General features: G+C 32.5%; 1 protein-coding gene across 1 annotated transcript; it reads right to left on the reverse strand.

Annotated features, from left to right (window-relative positions):
* Positions 1 to 8,124: 8,124 nt before the first annotated feature.
* Positions 8,125 to 17,333, reverse strand: Etfb (Electron transfer flavoprotein beta subunit). Its single transcript, XM_067262253.1, has 6 exons — positions 17,187 to 17,333; positions 13,128 to 13,286; positions 11,531 to 11,689; positions 11,395 to 11,457; positions 8,894 to 9,052; positions 8,125 to 8,423 (listed from the first exon to the last, which is right to left on the reverse strand). Exons 1-6 carry the CDS (start codon positions 17,238 to 17,240, stop codon positions 8,253 to 8,255), a joined length of 765 nt encoding a protein of 254 aa, XP_067118354.1. The 5' UTR covers positions 17,241 to 17,333; the 3' UTR covers positions 8,125 to 8,252.
* Between the last annotated feature and the right edge of the window lie 2,703 nt (positions 17,334 to 20,036).

Here is a 20,036-nt window from a genome sequence, read left to right on the forward strand (position 1 = left end):
TACATTGTCAAGAATAAAAACTTTAGGACGACCCGACCTTCCTTTTTAGGCTTCACGGCCGCCCAGGAAACAATTCTATAAAACACAGGAAAAACTCCAATATAAAATTCATAAAAATTTTTTCGACAAATATTGGAATATGGTGACCTTACGACGTCTTGAGTTGCATCCATGACTTCCAGTCGGGATTTTCGGACCTTATATCCACTTGTAAATTTGCGCTGTAAAATGTAGATTATCTTGTCCTCCCTCTGGCGGCGAATTATTATTAAATTTTTTAGTTTTAAAATTTTCGCTGGATGAAAATATTTTTTTTTTATGAAATGAAAAGACAGTCGCCTCCAAAAAATAATTTTTAGTGGATCACCATTTATTTCCTTACATTGTTCAAGAATAAAAACTTTAGGACGACCCGACCTTCCTTTTTAGGCTTCACGGCCGCCCAGGAAACAATTCTATAAAACACAGGAAAAACTCCAATTAAAATTATAAAAATTTTCACAAATATTGGAATTGGTGACCTTACGACGTCTTGAGTTGCATCCATGACTTCCAGTCGGGATTTTCGGACCTTATATCCACTTGTAAATTTGCGCTGTAAAATGTAGATTATCTTGTCCTCCCTCTGGCGGCGAATTATTATTAAATTTTTTAGTTTTAAAATTTTCGCTGGATGAAATTATTTTTTTATGAAATGAAAAGACAGTCGCCTCCAAAAAATAATTTTTAGTGGATCACCATTTATTTCCTTACATTGTTCAAGAATAAAAACTTTAGGACGACCCGACCTTCCTTTTTAGGCTTCACGGCCGCCCAGGAAACAATTCTATAAAACACAGGAAAAACTCCAATTAAAATTATAAAAATTTTCACAAATATTGGAATTGGTGACCTTACGACGTCTTGAGTTGCATCCATGACTTCCAGTCGGGATTTTCGGACTTTATATCCACTTGTAAATTTGCGCTGTAAAATGTAGATTATCTTGTCCTCCCTCTGGCGGCGAATTATTATTAAATTTTTTAGTTTTAAAATTTATCGCTGGATGAAAAATTATTTTTTGGAGGCGACTGTCTTTTCATTTCATAAAAAATAATTTTCATCCAGCGAAAATTTTAAAACTAAAAAATTTAATAATAATTCGCCGCCAGAGGGAGGACAAGATAATCTACATTTTACAGCGCAAATTTACAAGTGGATATAAGGTCCGAAAATCCCGACTGGAAGTCATGGATGCAACTCAAGACGTCGTAAGGTCACCAATTCCAATATTTGTGAAAATTTTTATAATTTTAATTGGAGTTTTTCCTGTGTTTTATAGAATTGTTTCCTGGGCGGCCGTGAAGCCTAAAAAGGAAGGTCGGGTCGTCCTAAAGTTTTTATTCTTGAACAATGTAAGGAAATAAATGGTGATCCACTAAAAATTATTTTTTGGAGGCGACTGTCTTTTCATTTCATAAAAAAAATATTTTCATCCAGCGAAAATTTTAAAACTAAAAAATTTAATAATAATTCGCCGCCAGAGGGAGGACAAGATAATCTACATTTTACAGCGCAAATTTACAAGTGGATATAAAGTCCGAAAATCCCGACTGGAAGTCATGGATGCAACTCAAGACGTCGTAAGGTCACCAATTCCAATATTTGTGAAAAATTTTTATAATTTTAATTGGAGTTTTTCCTGTGTTTTATAGAATTGTTTCCTGGGCGGCCGTGAAGCCTAAAAAGGAAGGTCGGGTCGTCCTAAAGTTTTTATTCTTGAACAATGTAAGGAAATAAATGGTGATCCACTAAAAATTATTTTTTGGAGGCGACTGTCTTTTCATTTCATAAAAAAAAAATATTTTCATCCAGCGAAAATTTTAAAACTAAAAATTTAATAATAATTCGCCGCCAGAGGGAGGACAAGATAATCTACATTTTACAGCGCAAATTTACAAGTGGATATAAAGTCCGAAAATCCCGACTGGAAGTCATGGATGCAACTCAAGACGTCGTAAGGTCACCAATTCCAATATTTGTGAAATTTTTATAATTTTAATTGGAGTTTTTCCTGTGTTTTATAGAATTGTTTCCTGGGCGGCCGTGAAGCCTAAAAAGGAAGGTCGGGTCGTCCTAAAGTTTTTATTCTTGAACAATGTAAGGAAATAAATGGTGATCCACTAAAAATTATTTTTTGGAGGCGACTGTCTTTTCATTTCATAAAAAAAAAATATTTTCATCCAGCGAAAATTTTAAAACTAAAAAAGTTATTTTCAAATAACGATAACAACTTGTTAGTTATTTACAAATACAGGTCTTATTCGTTCTCAATTATCCGAAATATGCCTTCAATGTCATCGCTTATGCGTTCCCGTTTCCATAAAGATGTTAGTCATGTCACATATGAGTGTGAAGCTTCGGAAGTGGGCCTAGAATTTGTGCAAAAGAAAAAGGAAAATTTTTTTTTATGTATAGAAGAAAACAATATTAATAATTATTTTAATGTTGTAAAAGAAACCATCAAACGAAAAACGAATGTTTTATGTCCATATAAGGACATGTTTGTAGAAATTTCGGAGAAAAATCGAACTACTCATATTAAAACAGTAGATGAATTTGAGTACTTAGATCGAACATCTTCGATAGGAATCGAATTGTCACTCGATGTTGACTCATTCCGCGATCTAGAATCCGATCTCGTTAAAATTCGTAACGAGGAGGGGACCAATTAGAGAGGGGGCAAGTCGGCCTCGACCTATCGGAATGTTCGATCTGGGACCCAAAAGAAACTTATATAAACCGTCCGAAAAAAGGATGTGACGTTCTCGGTTATTAGTTCTTGGTTCATAGCGCTCCTCTCACGGAATTTTTGTGCTTCTGTCTGTACACACCGAAGGCTTTTGAGTAAACATCGGTTTAACACGAGGATGAAATAAATCAGCAATGACTGTTGAGAAACTCATTGCTGATTTATGCATCCATTTAGACATTTATTATTATAATCGAAATACCTCTTGTCGTAGATACATGAATACTTTCAGATGTTTTCGATAAATCTTAGCAGATCTATTATAGACTAGCCACGAGAGAACATACACAAAAGCTCGTTTTCCGCCATTTTCGCACCGTGTCACAATGACCTAGATTTCAATGACATCTGATTGGTGGATGGTATCGTTTTACGGCCGTTTTCGCCTCGAAAGTTGAACACTGCTCGACTCACTTTTACGTTGGTCGCTTGGCTTTTGCGTTTCGCTTTTACGACCTGCTCAGGCGTAAAATACCATAGTCACGTGATTAAAAGCTTTTACGGCGAAGGGTTTTACGTCCGTTTTTACGCTAGTGGAGTTTCGGCCTTAAGGTTTATTTTAAGTTGATAAGAGGGAAAATAATTGAAAAAAAATACTTACCAGAAATCAAACGTTTTCAAAATGTTTAACAGCAGGTGAAAGATCAAAATGTATATGACACGGTTTAAACCAAAATATTACTTTCAAAAGTATTCGTCGTCTTAAATTCATCGGGACGCAACGATTAGAGTCGTGGCCCCGCGTTAAGAGATTGAGTAACGTCCAACGTGGAAGACGTTAACAATGGGATAGCCTGATGCGTCTTTGTTTAACCCATTCAAACCCAAAATAAGACTACATGTGAAAATTATTTTTAAATATTATTTATTACTACACACTAGACTAAATAAAAGGTAAAAACAAAAAATAAAAAAATGTTTGCTTTTGGATTTTAATTTCCAGGATATAAAGACTTTATGACTTACACTGAACTTTGATGATTTTTGTCACGCCTTCAAACTGAATCATTGCTATTAAAAAAATGTCTTCCATCTGTTTATGGTATTATAGGCCTAATTCTGTAAAAAGTTAATCAAAATTGGTGTTTTCTAATTGGGTAATTACCTTAACACCTAATGTCCTCCGCATCCGTGTTGCAGTCGTGTGTCAACGTTTGATGACAACATTTAATGTCAATGTCTGCGACACGCTGTAACGAAATATTTCAATGCAAAGACGGGAGAGAAAATCTTGCACCCACGTCAGTGAGCAGCAAGTTGTCATCGATTAGTGGATTATGCGATTGCATTTTCCACACACCTGAATATTCAATCTACTATACAGGGGGTCCTGCAAAATGTCAGATGAGTTTTCGTACAGCGCGTGGCCTTTCAGAACGCGGGGCCGGGTTCCGGCGAACGCGCTGAACCTGCCTCGCGCCGGCCCTGCTCGACAGTATCCATAATATAATTACAGTGGATTACAGTGGATTCCGCTTAATTGGGACACATTGGAACTAATCCATTTTACCCAATTAAGCAGGTGCCCTAATTAAACGAACTAATAATAAGTTCTAGAAAAAAATATGTAATACGTAGGTAAATAAATATGTAGGTAAAAAATAATAATTAGGTACCTATTTTAATGCTTAATTAAACCAAAATACAAAAAATATTTGTACTATAAATATGCCAGACTCACGACGATAGATAACTGATTCGCATAATGCTAGTGTTGCCAAATATTATTAGTGACGTACTGTACACAAGGGTTAACCATTCGATCCGTTCCTGATCAAACAGTTTTTCATTTCTTTCTTCTTAGTTACAACGTGTTCTAACTAAAAAAGGAGAAAGAAAAGTGTTTGTCCAAAAGTTATTTTACGGTCTTCCTTTGAGCACAGTTTCCTTTGCTTGGAGAAGGGCCATTTTGATAGGAGTGTTCGTAGAATTCGCCAGCTCGATGCTGGTCTCAACAATCGGATGGCTGCTGTCTGAATCTAGACGTAATTATGCACGCAATACTTTCCAACGGAACTCTAGCTGTCTTCCAACTCAGTCGAGAGACCTCGAAAAATTGTCCGGCGATCTTTGTCTCTGTTTTTAAGGGTGTGGTCCAATCCAGAGCAGAGTCAGTAACTCGCATTCAGGTTTGATTCAGACAAAATCCCCGTGAGATACATCCCACGATGCTGACCCTCTCCGGAAAAACCGAACTACCCGAGCAAGACAATTCGCTTTGTCTCTACCAATCGTTAGGCCTACACGACATTAGTCTGTGTAGGTAGTGCCTACATATTTTCGGAAAATTACTAAAATATATAAAAAATTGCTAAATTCCTTTTCTGGTACTGTCCCAATTAAGCGAAAAGGGGTGTACTATAGATTACTATCTATGGAATTTCGGGACTTTGAGTATATATATGAACTGAGGGGACCGAGACGAGTTCAACGATACCCTGCTTTTGGACCGGAGACGAAAAATAAAAAAGTTATCATACTTTTTCACTTACCATACTTTTTTAATGCTCTTCATGAAGACGGCACCATAGTTGCTAGTACTGTCATCTTGCGGTGAAGTCTGCAAACCATGACGTCGGACTACGGTCATCTCCAGTAGGGTTAACACGCGATACGAGAGCGGAGAGAGCGACGCGACTTCCGATCATCGCGCGATCGCCATTTCGGTTAATGTTACTTATGGCAGCGAACGTGGCGGCCGTTCTGACTGTTCGTGCTCTCGACTGACCTCCCGGAGGGGAGCCGCCATGTGCTAAACGTCACTAGTTATTGATTCACGGTAGTTCTTGAACAAAGTAAAAAAAGGGGGAAACGTCTACTAAAGGCAATTTTAACGGCAAGCGACGCGACTCCCGATCGCGATAGCGAGGTCGACTTAGCGGAGAGAGCGACGCGACTCCCTATCATCGCGCGATCGCCGGAAGAAAGTATGATAACTTTTTTATTTTTCGTCTCCGGTCCAAAAGTAGGGTATCGTTAAACTTGTCTCGGTCCCATCAGTTCAGATATATACTCAAAGTCCCGAAATTCCATAGACAGTAATCTATAGTATCCCCCTAGCTCCCTACGAGTGGCTAATGAATGGAATCAGACGCGTCCTGGTAGGTGTGCGGCGCGTGCATGCACGCAAGCTGCCAAATCCCGAGGGTGCCGATACCGGTCAATGTCAAATGCCTCTTTTGTCGCATCACTAGTATATCTCAAAGGACGCCACATTGCTGTTGTAAATTTTAAACGTTTCTCACCATAGATGTAAATATGTTAAACTTAATAGTCATTTGTTTTCTAACTACTGTAATTCGTTTTAGTACCAGGTGTACACGGAAATCAGTTCCCCACTGTACTGAGCTAGTGATTGGTTCGGTTAAGCTTTTGTTTAATTAAAATTCTGGCTATTTCAGCAGGGTTTTATTTATGTCCCCATTCCCTAATCTCTTAATTATTTAACTACTTCTTAGTAGAAATAAGTCGAAACCAGTTACTTTGTATTTGAATATCTGTAGTCTTGGGAAAACATTGGAAAGACAAATTTTTATGACAACGGATATATAAATCGTAAATTTAAGGAAAATAAATTCTAGAGTTTTTTTTTGTACCATTGTACGTCTCATTCATCAAATTTGGTTGTAAATGATGCTGCCAAAGTAACAGTTAATTTTTTAACACTACTAGAATTGTACACGTTTTTTCTGCATTCCCTTACAGATGGGACATACTAAATCGTAATATCACCGGTTTAACATTGAAATCCGTAAGTAATATAAGATGGGAGACCTGAATAAACGCAGAATAAATATATCAAATATTTTAATGGATTTTCTTAAAACTCCTGTCAACTATACAGAACTATCATAAAAACATGCCAGTAAACTCCTATCGGTTGGGTTAAGTTATAAATCTAGTTTAGGGTGGGCAACCTTTTTTATAACATGGGCCAGAATAAATTTTGTTTTTTCTGTGGGCCGTAGTAGTTAATTGACGCCTTCTTGTGACTTGTAATTTTTTTAGTCTGCAAATATGAAATAAATAAATAAAAAGTTAATTACTACATTTATTTCTCTTATCGTTATCGAAAATTACAAAGAATTGGAAAAATAACTATTAATTAGTTATTTTTCCAATTTAATAATCTATTAAAGATCTCGCAGGCCGGATAGAAACTTTTCGCAAGCTGTAGCTGACCAGTGGGCCGGGGGTTGCCCGCCGTTGATCTAGTCTGCTCACGATTCACGTAATCGGGCGAGGGTGGCAAATATCTAGCAGGCAGGCGGCTAACAGCCCAGAACTGGTCTGCGATAGAATCATTGGAAGTGTTATATGTGTGTAGCTTCCACCAGCTAAACCACCTGAGGTTGGTGCTCTGTAAAGTGCAGGTGCAAATGCCTTTAATCTGGCTGTTTGGAAGCTGACCCAGTTTCAACAATATAACGCTTCCATTCTGCCACTGATATTTGAATATACAACAGCGATCTTATTGTTTTTTTCATGTGTAGTATCGAAATTTGTAATAAGATACATAATGCGGTTATAATAAAATATCAATTTTAATTAATCCAAAATACGTTAAAATATGAAAATAATCGCGCAATATGTATTTATTTTTTAGAAAATACAAGGAAAGCGACACTTCCAATGATGGTACGCCACTGTGCACTAATATTTTTTCCTTTTTATTCATACTCTGTTGCGCTATTCAGTTTGTAAAGGAACCTGCGTTCGCACCCTATTCCGTCATTTTATTTCATTTAGTAAATATTTATAAATGAAAGATATGAATATGAATTCCAGGATGAATCAGAGAGTGGCTGTGTGTTTGATCTGATGGTGTGCTGACACTATTTGATTTACAGGGAACCAATGAGTGGTATTTGCAAGAAGAATCTACCAACTTTCCAAGAAGTCAGGCAACATGCCTGAGAGACATCAATTGCAATTGCTTACAGAAATGATTAAATGGTTGAGAGACTGGCAATTGTGATTTCAATATCACTTTCAACACTTGGCTTGCAAATATCACTTTCCATTACCAGGAAGTCAAACAATGCACTTGGCTTGCAAATATCACTTTCCATTACCAGGAAGTCAAACAATGTCAAATATCACGAGATCAGTGGTTCCTCCTCAGTGATAGAAACACACAATAATGACATGAACACACTGCCATAAAAGAGTATTAAGATCTTGGTACTCTTGTGTGGTAGTGTTCACATATAGTCATCCCTCTGACTTGCCCTATAAATATCATAATGATGTTCATGGAAATAAAACTGCTTATAATTACTTAGCAAAATAAAACTGAATATTTATAATTAAAACCGTTAAACTGATAAAGCTTCTTTTGAAAATGATTTTATTACAAAAAATTTCACAATTTGAATTAGCTATATTCAAAATATTTGGTACCTTAATAATCAAATTATGGATAACATTATATTGATAATCTATCTCATTTTCATAATCATCATATTCTTCCAAATTCTTTAAGTTTTGCTAATAATTCGTCAACAGACTCCACCTTAGCTCCAGCTTCTCTCACAGGAGGGTCTTCCACCGATATAATGTCAATTCTGGGAGTTATATCCACTCCCAAATCCGAAGGTTTTTTCTTATCCAGCGGCTTCTTTTTTGCTTTCTGGAATAATGATAAATAATAATAAAAAGGCTTATTACAAAAAGAAATCTACTTTCTCTTAAAGTAAAATAGATAAGCTATCAAGTAAAGAACTTTAAAATGTCAGAATTTTATTAAGCATTTTTGGAACTTCTCTTCAGATAAAAGTATTCAAACAAATAATAAAATACAACTAAATGTAATTATTAGGAGAAATACGCTCACTTTAAACATAATTTAAAGTGTTTTATAAAATTCAATTAAAACATAAACATCCTAAAATCAACATTAAACTAGAATTTTAAAAATTTATAGTAAGAATATTTTTTGAAGTTTATTTTGATATCAAAATCAAAATATTAAAATGATGATATTAAAATCAAAATAAACTTTAAAAAACAAAACAGCAATCTGTATTTTCTATTCAAATTACTAGATGACTCCCATATATTACACATAACTTTTCTAAAATAATAATTAAAACTATTCACCATTATATTTGGAAGAGTGGCGTATCGAGGCTCGTTGAGTCTAAGATCGGCACTCAAGACTGCTGGAAGTGTTACGGTTATATTTTCCAGACCTCCGTCAATTTCTCTTGTGACTTTCATTTTGCCATTTTCTATTTCTATTTTTGATGCAAATGTTGCCTGAAAATTAAGAAAGTTTTTAATTAAGTAATCATAAAAAATATTAGATTCATATTAAAATAAAATTGCCAAGAAAATTTCATTGCTTTTCACAGTTATATTATCTTTTTACAAGATATAATGTATAAGAAAAATTTTGTTATAAAGGAAGAAATTTCCACAAATGTAATAAGAAATACTATTATTATATATATATATAAAATAAAAAACATCATAGTTGCAATAAACATTTGATATAAAATACTGTTTAAAATACCATATTTGACCGTTCTAATAATTCATTGTGTGATTATACACACTTAATCTTTTCAAACAAACATAGTTAAATATCTTGAAATATATTTTGATGAATGAATGAAATGGAAAACTCAATGTGAAAAATTATATAATCAATTAATTAATTATAGAACCATATCGAATTCCTTTCAAGGATCAAGTTTTACCAAATAAACTTTTCAGTCTGTATTATTATATAATGTATTTGATAGGATTTGGGGTAAAACTTATTACTGCTATCTATCAAAATGAATAAAGTTACAGAGACAGATTGTTGCAGATATGGCTCAGAGGGATACCATGATTAATAATTATTGTAGATTAAATTGACTATTCCTTCTTAAAAATTTGTATATTTATTGAGCTGCAATTTGAAAAAACTGTAGACCTATAAATTCCCACTGTTGTCTAGGGTAGATGTACCAGTTTTGGCCAGTGTACCAGTTCTGGCCAGAAAACAGATTTAGATAAATGAAGTCCAAGACCAGACCTTAGGGGCAGGAAGCCCAAATTAACTATATATGAACTTCCAAATGCAAACTAAAAGTCACATTATTTCAATTCAAAACTTTTCCCCTGAAAACAGTTAATAGATGACTGGCACGACTCTACCGTTAAAGGAAAAGTATGATGTACAGGGGCAAGATCCTACAGTATTAATTTGAGGTGGAGAGTATATATTTTAAATTAAATAAATTAAAAATTGCAGCTCAGCACTGTGATGATAAAACATCATCTAGGATTTAACTAGGATTTATTGTGATGTGTTTTTTTTTCATAACTCTCTCCACAAAAAAAGTTAATCATTGAAGATTCACTCATTTTAATTTTTCAATCTTTTTGCATTTCTTTATAAGGCATCAACAATGCTTCCGGTCCTCATTTAAAACTCAAGTTAAATTCAGTGACTAAATCAATGTTTATAAAATGACAAGTTTGGTAGTATGCCAACAGTAGTAGTAGATGAAAAGAATAGTGTTATTTTTGGCATTTAATTATAAATAATTTTTTTAATTACATAAACTAAACATTATACTGTATTTTAAAACATAACAAAAAGTAATTATTGGTAATCAAAATATTAAATGTTTTATTATAATAAAAGTTTTTTGTAATATTTTCTTGATTTAATTCTTGATAAAAACTGTTATTTCAAAACTATGCTTGACAAGAGATTCCTATATTTTTAGTAAATATTTTTTTTATTGGAATTTATGTTTTTAACATTTTTAAAGTATTACATATACAGATAACCCCTGTATAACACGGCACTTCTATAGCACAGATTCATTCTAACATGTTTCGAGAATTGGGTAAAATCCTCGTACAACATGAAATGTGATAAAAACTATTAAAAGCGAACTTTATCTAATTTGAAAATAGGGAAATCCCCATACAACAGTTCAATAAACCTGATAAAGCTTTTAAGTGTGAAAGATACCTCATTTGACATTTTTCATTTGAGCGCATACGTACTATCAGATTTTCCTGCATAATTTTCGTGAATTATTAGTACTTAAGTACAGTATGTAATCCCGCCTTCTGTCCACACACGTGGTCCTTCTCAAAACTTGTTTCAGTGTTGCCAGATCTCGACGCTTCTGATTTTGAAGTTGCCAGATGTTTTTCCCTTATTCCATACTTGCTTGCTTTCAGTCACCGGCTTTTAGGCATTGAACCGCACCTCTGACCGTTGGGACAATCCACACCTTTACAAGTATACTTTAATACTTTAATTGTGTCTCATTTTTGGCTACGTAGATTAAAAATTTTCAGTTAACAGTGCTTAGTGATGATGAAGAAAACATTGTTTAATTTATATTAATATGTATCACTTCTTAAGAAAATTTTAATAAAGATATTTATCTTATTTATGAAAATATAATAGCATGTTTTTTAATTTTTGGAACCTAACCTTCCTTTTCATACTAGATCTTTGTTTCGTATAACACGAATTCGCATAACACAGCAATTTTTTGGAACATAACTCCCATGTTATACAGAGGTTACCTGTGTATGTATGTATATATATATATATATATATATAGCATTTATTATTTTCATACCTGTGGCCAATCCAGAACTGCAGCACTCATTTGAGCAGTTTGATTTGCATCATCATCAATTGCCTAAAAGAGAATTTTTTTAAAACTATGAATGAAACAAAATAAGAAAATTATTAAAATAATTAAATCAAATTACTTGTTTTCCTAAAATAATAAGATCAATCTTTTCTTCTTGTGCTAGTTTTGCTAATATTTTTGAAACATGAATTGGCTGAAGAAATGCATATTGTGATTCTTCTATTTCTACATGAATTCCTCTATCGGCTCCCATTGCTAAAGCAGTTCTAATTGTTTCCTGAAAAATTATTTTGAAAATATGATTTTAAATTATTACTTTCCTGAAAAATGAAACTTTGTTAGGAAAGTAACAACAAAACTATAAAGAAGTTTTTTAAAAATCAATGAGATTGGTGTTATTTCATTTAAAATTCTTTTTTCATTAAAGATTAAAAGTAAATCTTTTTTTATTTCGCAATTATTCTTTCTTTACCGACTTTATTGACTCACCTCCAAAAGTTGGTAACAAAAGAGAATAATTCTCAGAGAAAAAGGTTTACTTTTAATCTTTTTAACAAAAGATAAATTCTAAGTGAACAACAAAACAATTTGTTAATATCATATCAATTTGGATAATTAAGAAAATAAGACAAATGAATCCTTTTCAGAATGAATAAAAGAAAACTGCTATAAAATATAAAACTTTTTTTCATTTATCTTTTACCCTCTTTAAATAATTATGAAGTACCATATTCCCTCAATTCTAAAACATACTGTATTTTTGTGATATATAATCTACAAGTTATCTAGGGCTGAGGAGTTTGTAAAAATGGACCTGTTCTTTTTTTTTCTGTACTTTATATTGGTAAAGCTTTTAATAACTTATCATCTTGTATTACAGGATCCTCCTGTAATGCAACATCTTATTTTATGATGATTCCCCAATATCATGATCTTTGTCACTGTGTGGTTGATGATGATGTTGATAATGAAAAACACTGTGGAAAAAAGATAAATACTTTCAGTGATTTTAATAGGAATACCTATGATTCACTTGAAAATGCTTAAAAAGTAGCTGATGATTCATTGGTAGTGATAAAATGCCATTCGGGTTTATATATTCAAAGTATATTAAATTATTTAGAGGCAGAAGTCAGAGCTGGAGTTAGACATAAACTTCTATGATTTGAAGTCACAGTCGGGATGGCTTGATCTATCAACTCCAGACCCTGAGATAAGTACAATGATGACAATATAAAAATATTTTTAGCTTGATTATTATTTGACTTTGATAAGCTAGTAATATTCAAACTAAAAAAATAAATTACACCGATTACTATATAAATCAATATATGTACATTTTTATTGAGCATTCTGAATTTTATTACATTTAGCAATAGTTGCATTAGAATAACTCAGAGAGGTAAATCAACTTTTTAAACCATTTCTGAAAAATATTTTCTTCTCCCCTCTTTAAATACTTCTCTATTATTTCAAACTGATTTATTATTTATCATCTATGAATGAGTTCAAATATTATAAAAAGCAGTCTTTTTTCACAATTATCATTTCTAAAAATTATTTTATTAGTATCATAGGTTCTTATGAAATCATTAGTAACATTATTTGATAAATAATAATAATAATAATAAAAAATATATAAATTTAAGAGATATTAACTTTGTATTATAGTTATATTTTCTGTATTAAAAAATTAAATAAAAGTTATCACTTACCTGACAAACAGAAGGGCCACATGATACTGCAATAATTTCACTAGCTAATTTCTTTTCTTTTAATCGAACAGCCTCTTCAACAGCAATTTCATCAAATGGATTAAGACTGTGTTTCACACCTTCTGTTACAACTCCAGTTTTATCTGGTTTTACACGAATCTAAATATTTATTAAAAAGGATTAATTATTTATTTATGTATTAATAAAACTGCATATAAGAATTTTCAAAATGTTCAATTCCTTTACACTGATTAGAATGGGGTCCTTTAGTGTCAATGTTATATCATGATTATTGCATTTCATTACAGAAAATATATACAAAAATATATCATGATCAATCTCTTACCTAAATAACTATAACTGAAAATAATGCCAAATATTTAATAATTTCCAAAAATCACAGCTATAATTTTTACTAATTAAATTAATAATAAGATAATTTAAATAAATTTAGAAATATTTAGAAAACAATAAATCAAAATGAGAGTCAAATTTTATTTAATATGCAAATTATGCTAGGTAAATATTCTGAATTGAAATATCTTCAGATAATTTCGGATTAATATATAAAAATAATTATTATTTATCATCGCACAATCAAAGATTCCTTAACAATGAAAGCTTCTCAAATATTTAACTGGCCATATCATAATACAGATCTTAGTGTGGTATATATAAATAAAATAAAAATATTAATCTAATTATTAACAACAAAGTATTTAATAAAACACTAAGAATTTTTAGATTATAAGAGCGAAAGTTGACGGTTAATTGTGTATTTGTGAAAGGAAAGATATTGATAGCTCATAATCATCTTGATCAAATTAAGGATATACTAAAACTATTTTGATTGTACATTAGTTAAAAAATTGAAATAAAATTCCAACTCAGTTCATTTAAATAGCACAAACTAGCAATATGTTCATATATTAGGCAAGAGTTTCATGTTCAAAACATGTTCTAACTATTTTCTTAGACAATAGTCCAAACAGTTCTAAAGTATGAATTAACGAGAACTAAGTATTGGCTCTATGGAGGATTTATCTCAAACTATTGACAATGCCAAAGTAATCAAATAGAAATGGTTGAACTCAGGTTTATTATAATGATGGTATGCACTTCAGATAGTCTGGCCATCCATCTTCACCCATTTCTTTTTGATTACTCCAACAATGTCAATAGTGTGTGATAAGTCCTCCATAGAGCCAATACTTAATTAATAATAAATAGCTCATTAATTCATATATCAAAATAAAAGGACAAAAAGCAAATCATCAGTTCTAAAGTAAATTAAACTGCTTTAAATCATCTAATTATTAAAATCAGTATTGACATTTATAAGTTCTAAGTGAAATTATATATTGATTACACAAAATAAACAGCTATATTACAAGTATTAATAATAGCATTGAGCATAAGATACATTAATAATAATAATCACCCAAAATCATCTGAAGAAAGACTTAACTCTTCCTTGTAATGATGACTATGGCTTTACTAATATAGTTAACCTCTGACCTACAAATAAATTCAGACACTGAGGAAATTCAAAAACGAGAAACATCATGATTACTTAAAGCTATAACTCCGGAAGACAGTAACCACACACCTTTAAACTTACACTCAGCACCTGGACATAGCTCAATACATAAATAACATAGACACTAGCCATTAAGCAGTCACAAACCCAAAAGGCATTTCATGGCAAGCATGTCTATGAGCTAGGTCATAGGCATGCCTGCCAAAACTGCATTAAACTACTGGCTGACTAGGAGCTCTCTGTTCAAAGAAACTGAGGGTGGTTTATGGTTGCCATTTAAGATTGAGTCATAAACTAGAAAGTACAGAAAACATCCTGAAGGAGACATCATTCACAAATGACTCTTGCAGAAAATGCCACATTCTGCTATAAACAATATAACATATAACCTCTGGTTACAAGCTCTTAGCACAGACTATTTACATAGTCTGTATTTACATAGGCATAATCAAGTAGCAAATATAATACAACAAGAGATTGCAAACAAACACAACATCCATGAACCTTACTACAAATACATCCCATAGACAGTTTTGGAAAACAACATGCACAAAATGGACTACGACAGAACCATAATCACATATAAAACAATTTACCACAACAGACCAGACATCATACTCATTGACAAACACAATAAAATCACGTACATTACAGACGTATCCATTCCAAACACTCACAATATACAAAAAGCATGCACTGAAAAAATTAGCACACAGAACTTGCCCAGGATATAAGGCATTCGTGGAGGATAAGATGCTTATTGTACCTGTCATTCTGTTGTCATACCACACACACTACACAAAAGCCTGGGAGCATTACAATTGAATAGAAACACATGCATCACACTACAGCAGGCTACATTGAATACATGTCATATTGTTAGGAAATTCCTGAATACAGACAGACACATTGATACACTTATTGGATATACTATAGATTACCACCTATGGAATTTTGGGACTTTGAGTATATATTTGAACTCAGAGGACTGAGACGAGTTCAATGATACCCTACTTTTGGGCCAGAGGCAAAAAGTAAGAAAGTCATCATACTTTTTTCGGCGATCGTGTGATGATTGGAAGTTACGTCGCTCTCTCCACTAAGCCTATTGTGTGTTTAACAGGCAGTCCGGCAAGACGGGTAAGTCGGCCATATATACCTTCAACAGACACAGATGTTGATCCATGAGCACACTGATCGTCTACAGTTCAAGTTAAGTCCTTTTTGCACACCCTCGCGCTCATCAACCTCGGGGGCTATGGCTCCTCAGTCTCGCTATCACTCGCAGTTGGCCAATACTGCGAGCCAACTGCGCTATCGCGATCTGCAGTCGCGATGCTTGAACAAAAGAAAAAAAAGGAAGTGGCATTCGACTGTTCATGCAATTTCTTGCCTTTCAGAGTGCTTTCTTTTTAATTTGTTTGCAGACTTTACCGCAAAATGGCAGCACTAGTAACTACGGTGCCGTCCGCATGATAGCATTAAAAAAGTATGATAACTTTAAAACTATGATAACTTTCTTATTTTTTGTCTCCGGCCCAAAAGTAGGGTATTGTTGAACTCGTCTCGGTCCCCCAAGTTCAAATTCGAGACTCAAAGTCCCAAAATCAGCTATAATCTAATAATCTTAATCTTTGCTATCATTACTTTTTCCTGAGCAACACCAGGCTTGCCTGCTAGTATAAATATAAAACATTGTTGCTAACTTAATATGATTTTTTGCAATATATATAATATTAACAAGACTCAAAAAATACTTCGAAAACCTTTAATATGCAGTTAAAATTATCACAAACAATCTAACATTTTTGGTCAACTTTATTGACCTAATTAACAAGACTTTTAAATTATGTTTATTAACTGATATAAAGAGTTCTTAATATGAAAGCAATTCTCTCCAATGACAAGAAAAAATTTTTTAATTAACAGAAGACTTTTACTAAAAGCTTGTTTAAAAATACCACAAATTATTACAATGCCAAATAATGAAACAAGCAAATTTCTCATAAAAAACAATATGAAAAATCAATAAAATCTGTGACAAAATAAAATATAATTATGTATTGAAGAAATATATGAACGTGTAACTAGAATGAAAATGTTGAAATTACATTAATAGATAAATTGTTTTTAAGAATGACTAACAGAAAGATAATCATCTGAACCAGATAAAACCACTTTATGATAAAACCATTGCCTTCTGTGTGATGATTTCTGTAATTATGTTATAATAATTTATGATTACCAAAAAATATATTAATAATTTAAATAAATTACCAATATGTAATTTATATAAATTATCTGATGACCTAATATCCCCGAAAGATGGCACCAGGTTTAAAGTTCATCGTGCAATTTACTCCCTTTTAATATTTCTTCATTAATAACAAATTGAGTACGGAATTTTTTAAATTTACAATACGATCGCATTTTGTGTATAAAAAAATGATAAAATCTTAATCTTCGTTCAAAACCAGAGTGTTTATAATTAATTAATTTTGATCAGAAGACATACATACTTTTACAGCATAATCTATTACACGTTTGCACCCGACCAAAATACGGAGACTCATTTTTGATTATTTTCCTAAATTCTTATCTATATTTACGGAAGAAACGACTACATATTCAATACGCCATCTTGCCGATGAAATATGACTTCGATAGCGCCACCTTCCTATTTTAATTTATAATCCGGAAAATCGAGAAAAACACGTATTTTTAATTAAATTAATTGAGGAAAAATTTAATATATCGTTTCGGTTCTTATTTCTTGATATATTTCGTTTTAACTTCCGTATATATTTTTGGCCATAAATGTCATTAATAATTTTAAATGATTTATATATATAGCCCTTTAAGGTTAATGTTACCTTAGGTAGCCAAGATGGCGGCTCGTCTCTAATTCCAGCATTTTGGAATTAGATAATAATTATGGTAATTTATTAGAATAGGTTAGGTTAGGTTAGAACGTGCGTCCCACTGTTTCCTTGCTGGAATTAGAGACGAGCCACCATCTTGGCTACCTAAGGTAACATTAACCCATTTGAAAAACATGGCGAAAAGAAATCAAACAAGCAACAAAATCTTTTTGGCTTCGAATTTTAAAGCACTAAACAATTTTTTTTTTTTAATATTTTCATCTACTTTTACAATATACAAGTTTAATACAAGATACATATTCGGCCGGTTGGCCAAGGAGCTTAAGGCGCTCGCTTACTACTCTCTGGAGAATTCGGGCGGTCGAAAAGCTCCAAGATATTTTTGGAGGGTTTATCCGGATCAGTGGCGTGTCGAGAATAGACTAGAGAATGGCTAGTCCCCTAAATTCCTTAAAGTGCCGTATAAATATTATTTTTAATGCATTTGTATTTGAAGCCTTTCACTTGAAAACATGTATTTTTTCGTCATTCCGGCCAACCCTCCTTTACGCTGAATTCAACGCTTTCAGGAGCCAACCCGACAACCTGAAAACTCCTCAGGGCTCCTTTAGTTGACTCATTCACAGGACTAGCTTGCAGACACGTGTTCCTCTCATACTGTTGTGTTTTGTGCGTTTCCATTAATAAGATAATTTTAGTTTCCTGCGGTTATTGAAAACAACATTCATTAGTGATTTTGTATTTTTATCATCACAAAACACAATACTTTTCACTTAAATTAAAGAGCGAATCTACTTAAAAGACGATATATTTAATTAGAAAGCTTTGAATTCAACACGGAAGGGAACTCGTTAAGAGAAGCGGGTTCCTCACAGTGAAATAACGCGGTTTAAAATTATGAATGATGCAGATGATCTAGGTGAATCGTCATAGCAGAGTGAAGACACTTAACGATTTCTGTGCTGTATTCTGGATAGCTGTTTGAAACGTCGTTTGAAGTCTTAAGTTTCCAAGAAAATAAATTCCAGCAACGAGTTGCTCAACTTTCCCGTAACATCCAAAACTGCGTTTGGCGCCATTTGCTATGATATTTTATTTAAAATTTTTTAAAGTATTTCTAATTATTATAAAATGGCAAAAGACTTAATTTTGAGGGTAGAGATGGGTTTCATAAAGAATAGTAAATGCTAAAACAAGTAAATTCGTCATTAAGTCCAACCCTACTCGAGATATGACACGCGATCCTTCTCTATCTTCCCACCCCGTCGCCCTTTAACCACCAAAATTTAATGGAATCAATACAAATCTCTCTGAAAAATTTCAGAAATTTTCGACAAAAAGCACATAAGTTATTAAGCTTCAAAGAGAGTGAACAGAATCGTGTTCCCCGTACACTAATATCCATATATACAGAAAAACTCGATTTTTTTTTTCTTTTTTCTTTTTTGCATTTCTCGACGTTTGAAGGTATCCGAAATGTAAAAATCTTGGAGAAGTCAGTTTTTGACTGATTCCATCTCTGTTATATATAAGAGAGCCGGGAAAGTAAAATTAATCTGCGAATAAAATAAGTTTTATTCCGGGAGTTTAAAGAATAATTGTTATAATGTATGAAAGATGGGTTTTCTCACATCTGGTCCCTTTCGAAAATTGTCACCGCCCACCATTGATCTGGATATATCGAGCCCCGTCTCTCACCATATGGCCATCCCGTTATAAGCCTGGCCAAATCCAGGATGGGCTTTAAAAAAGCTCTCTAAATGTTTACAGGGCGGAGAGTAAAAAACAGTGCATAAATTCAAAAAAGCGTAAATATGTTATAATTCTACAAGAATGAATCTTTAAATAATAATTTTATTTTAAAAAAATTATGTATCGTATATTCTATTTTTCTTGATTTTATTTAATTTACTACAAACATCCCTATTGCGTTTGTCCAACTTCTGTTTAATCTTTAACTCATAGTTTGATTATTTTACAATTTAGCATCCTTTTATATCTAATTATTTTTGAGGAGTATTCTGGATAATAAAAACAATCAACAAGCATTTTCCTATGAGAAAGCAATGAATGCTACAAGGCCGTTAAAATATGAGATCGATCACTGCTAATATTTATCCCAAAAGATTACACACAATGATTATGATCGATCCCTATTAATCATACCTTTTAAGCCAATTTTATTTCATGATTTGAATTTAAAACGAAAATACAGTAATTTCTTTTTATAAACATCGATATGTTTTAAATAACATCGAAAAATTGAGGGATGTAAAAATATAATCTAAAACATCTACAGTAAACATTGAAATATGAATGATTGAAATATACTGATCAATTTTATTGATAAACACTTTAAAATAAAATTGCCATTAAGACACCAAAAATCACTTTAACAAGACAGAACCGCTACATAATTTTATAAATATGATTAGGAACTTGTGTTAGTAAAGAAGAGATATTTGATAATTGGCTTTAATCCATTTT

The sequence above is a fragment of the Centruroides vittatus genome, unplaced genomic scaffold (genome assembly GCF_030686945.1).
Source record: "Centruroides vittatus isolate TY-2023 unplaced genomic scaffold, ASM3068694v2 contig_1422, whole genome shotgun sequence".
In the NCBI taxonomy this organism is placed as follows: domain Eukaryota; kingdom Metazoa; phylum Arthropoda; class Arachnida; order Scorpiones; family Buthidae; genus Centruroides; species Centruroides vittatus.

Coding starts and splice junctions, on each gene's coding strand:
- Etfb (XM_067262253.1), bottom strand. CDS start 17,240: ATGAGTCTCCGTATTTTGGTCGGGTGCAAACGTGTAATAGATTATGCT. Junction 13,287..17,186: donor TAATAGATTATGCTGTAAAA/GTATGTATGTCT, acceptor ATAAATATTTAG/ATTCGTGTAAAACCAGATAA. Junction 11,458..11,530: donor TTATTATTTTAGGAAAACAA/GTAATTTGATTT, acceptor ATTCTCTTTTAG/GCAATTGATGATGATGCAAA.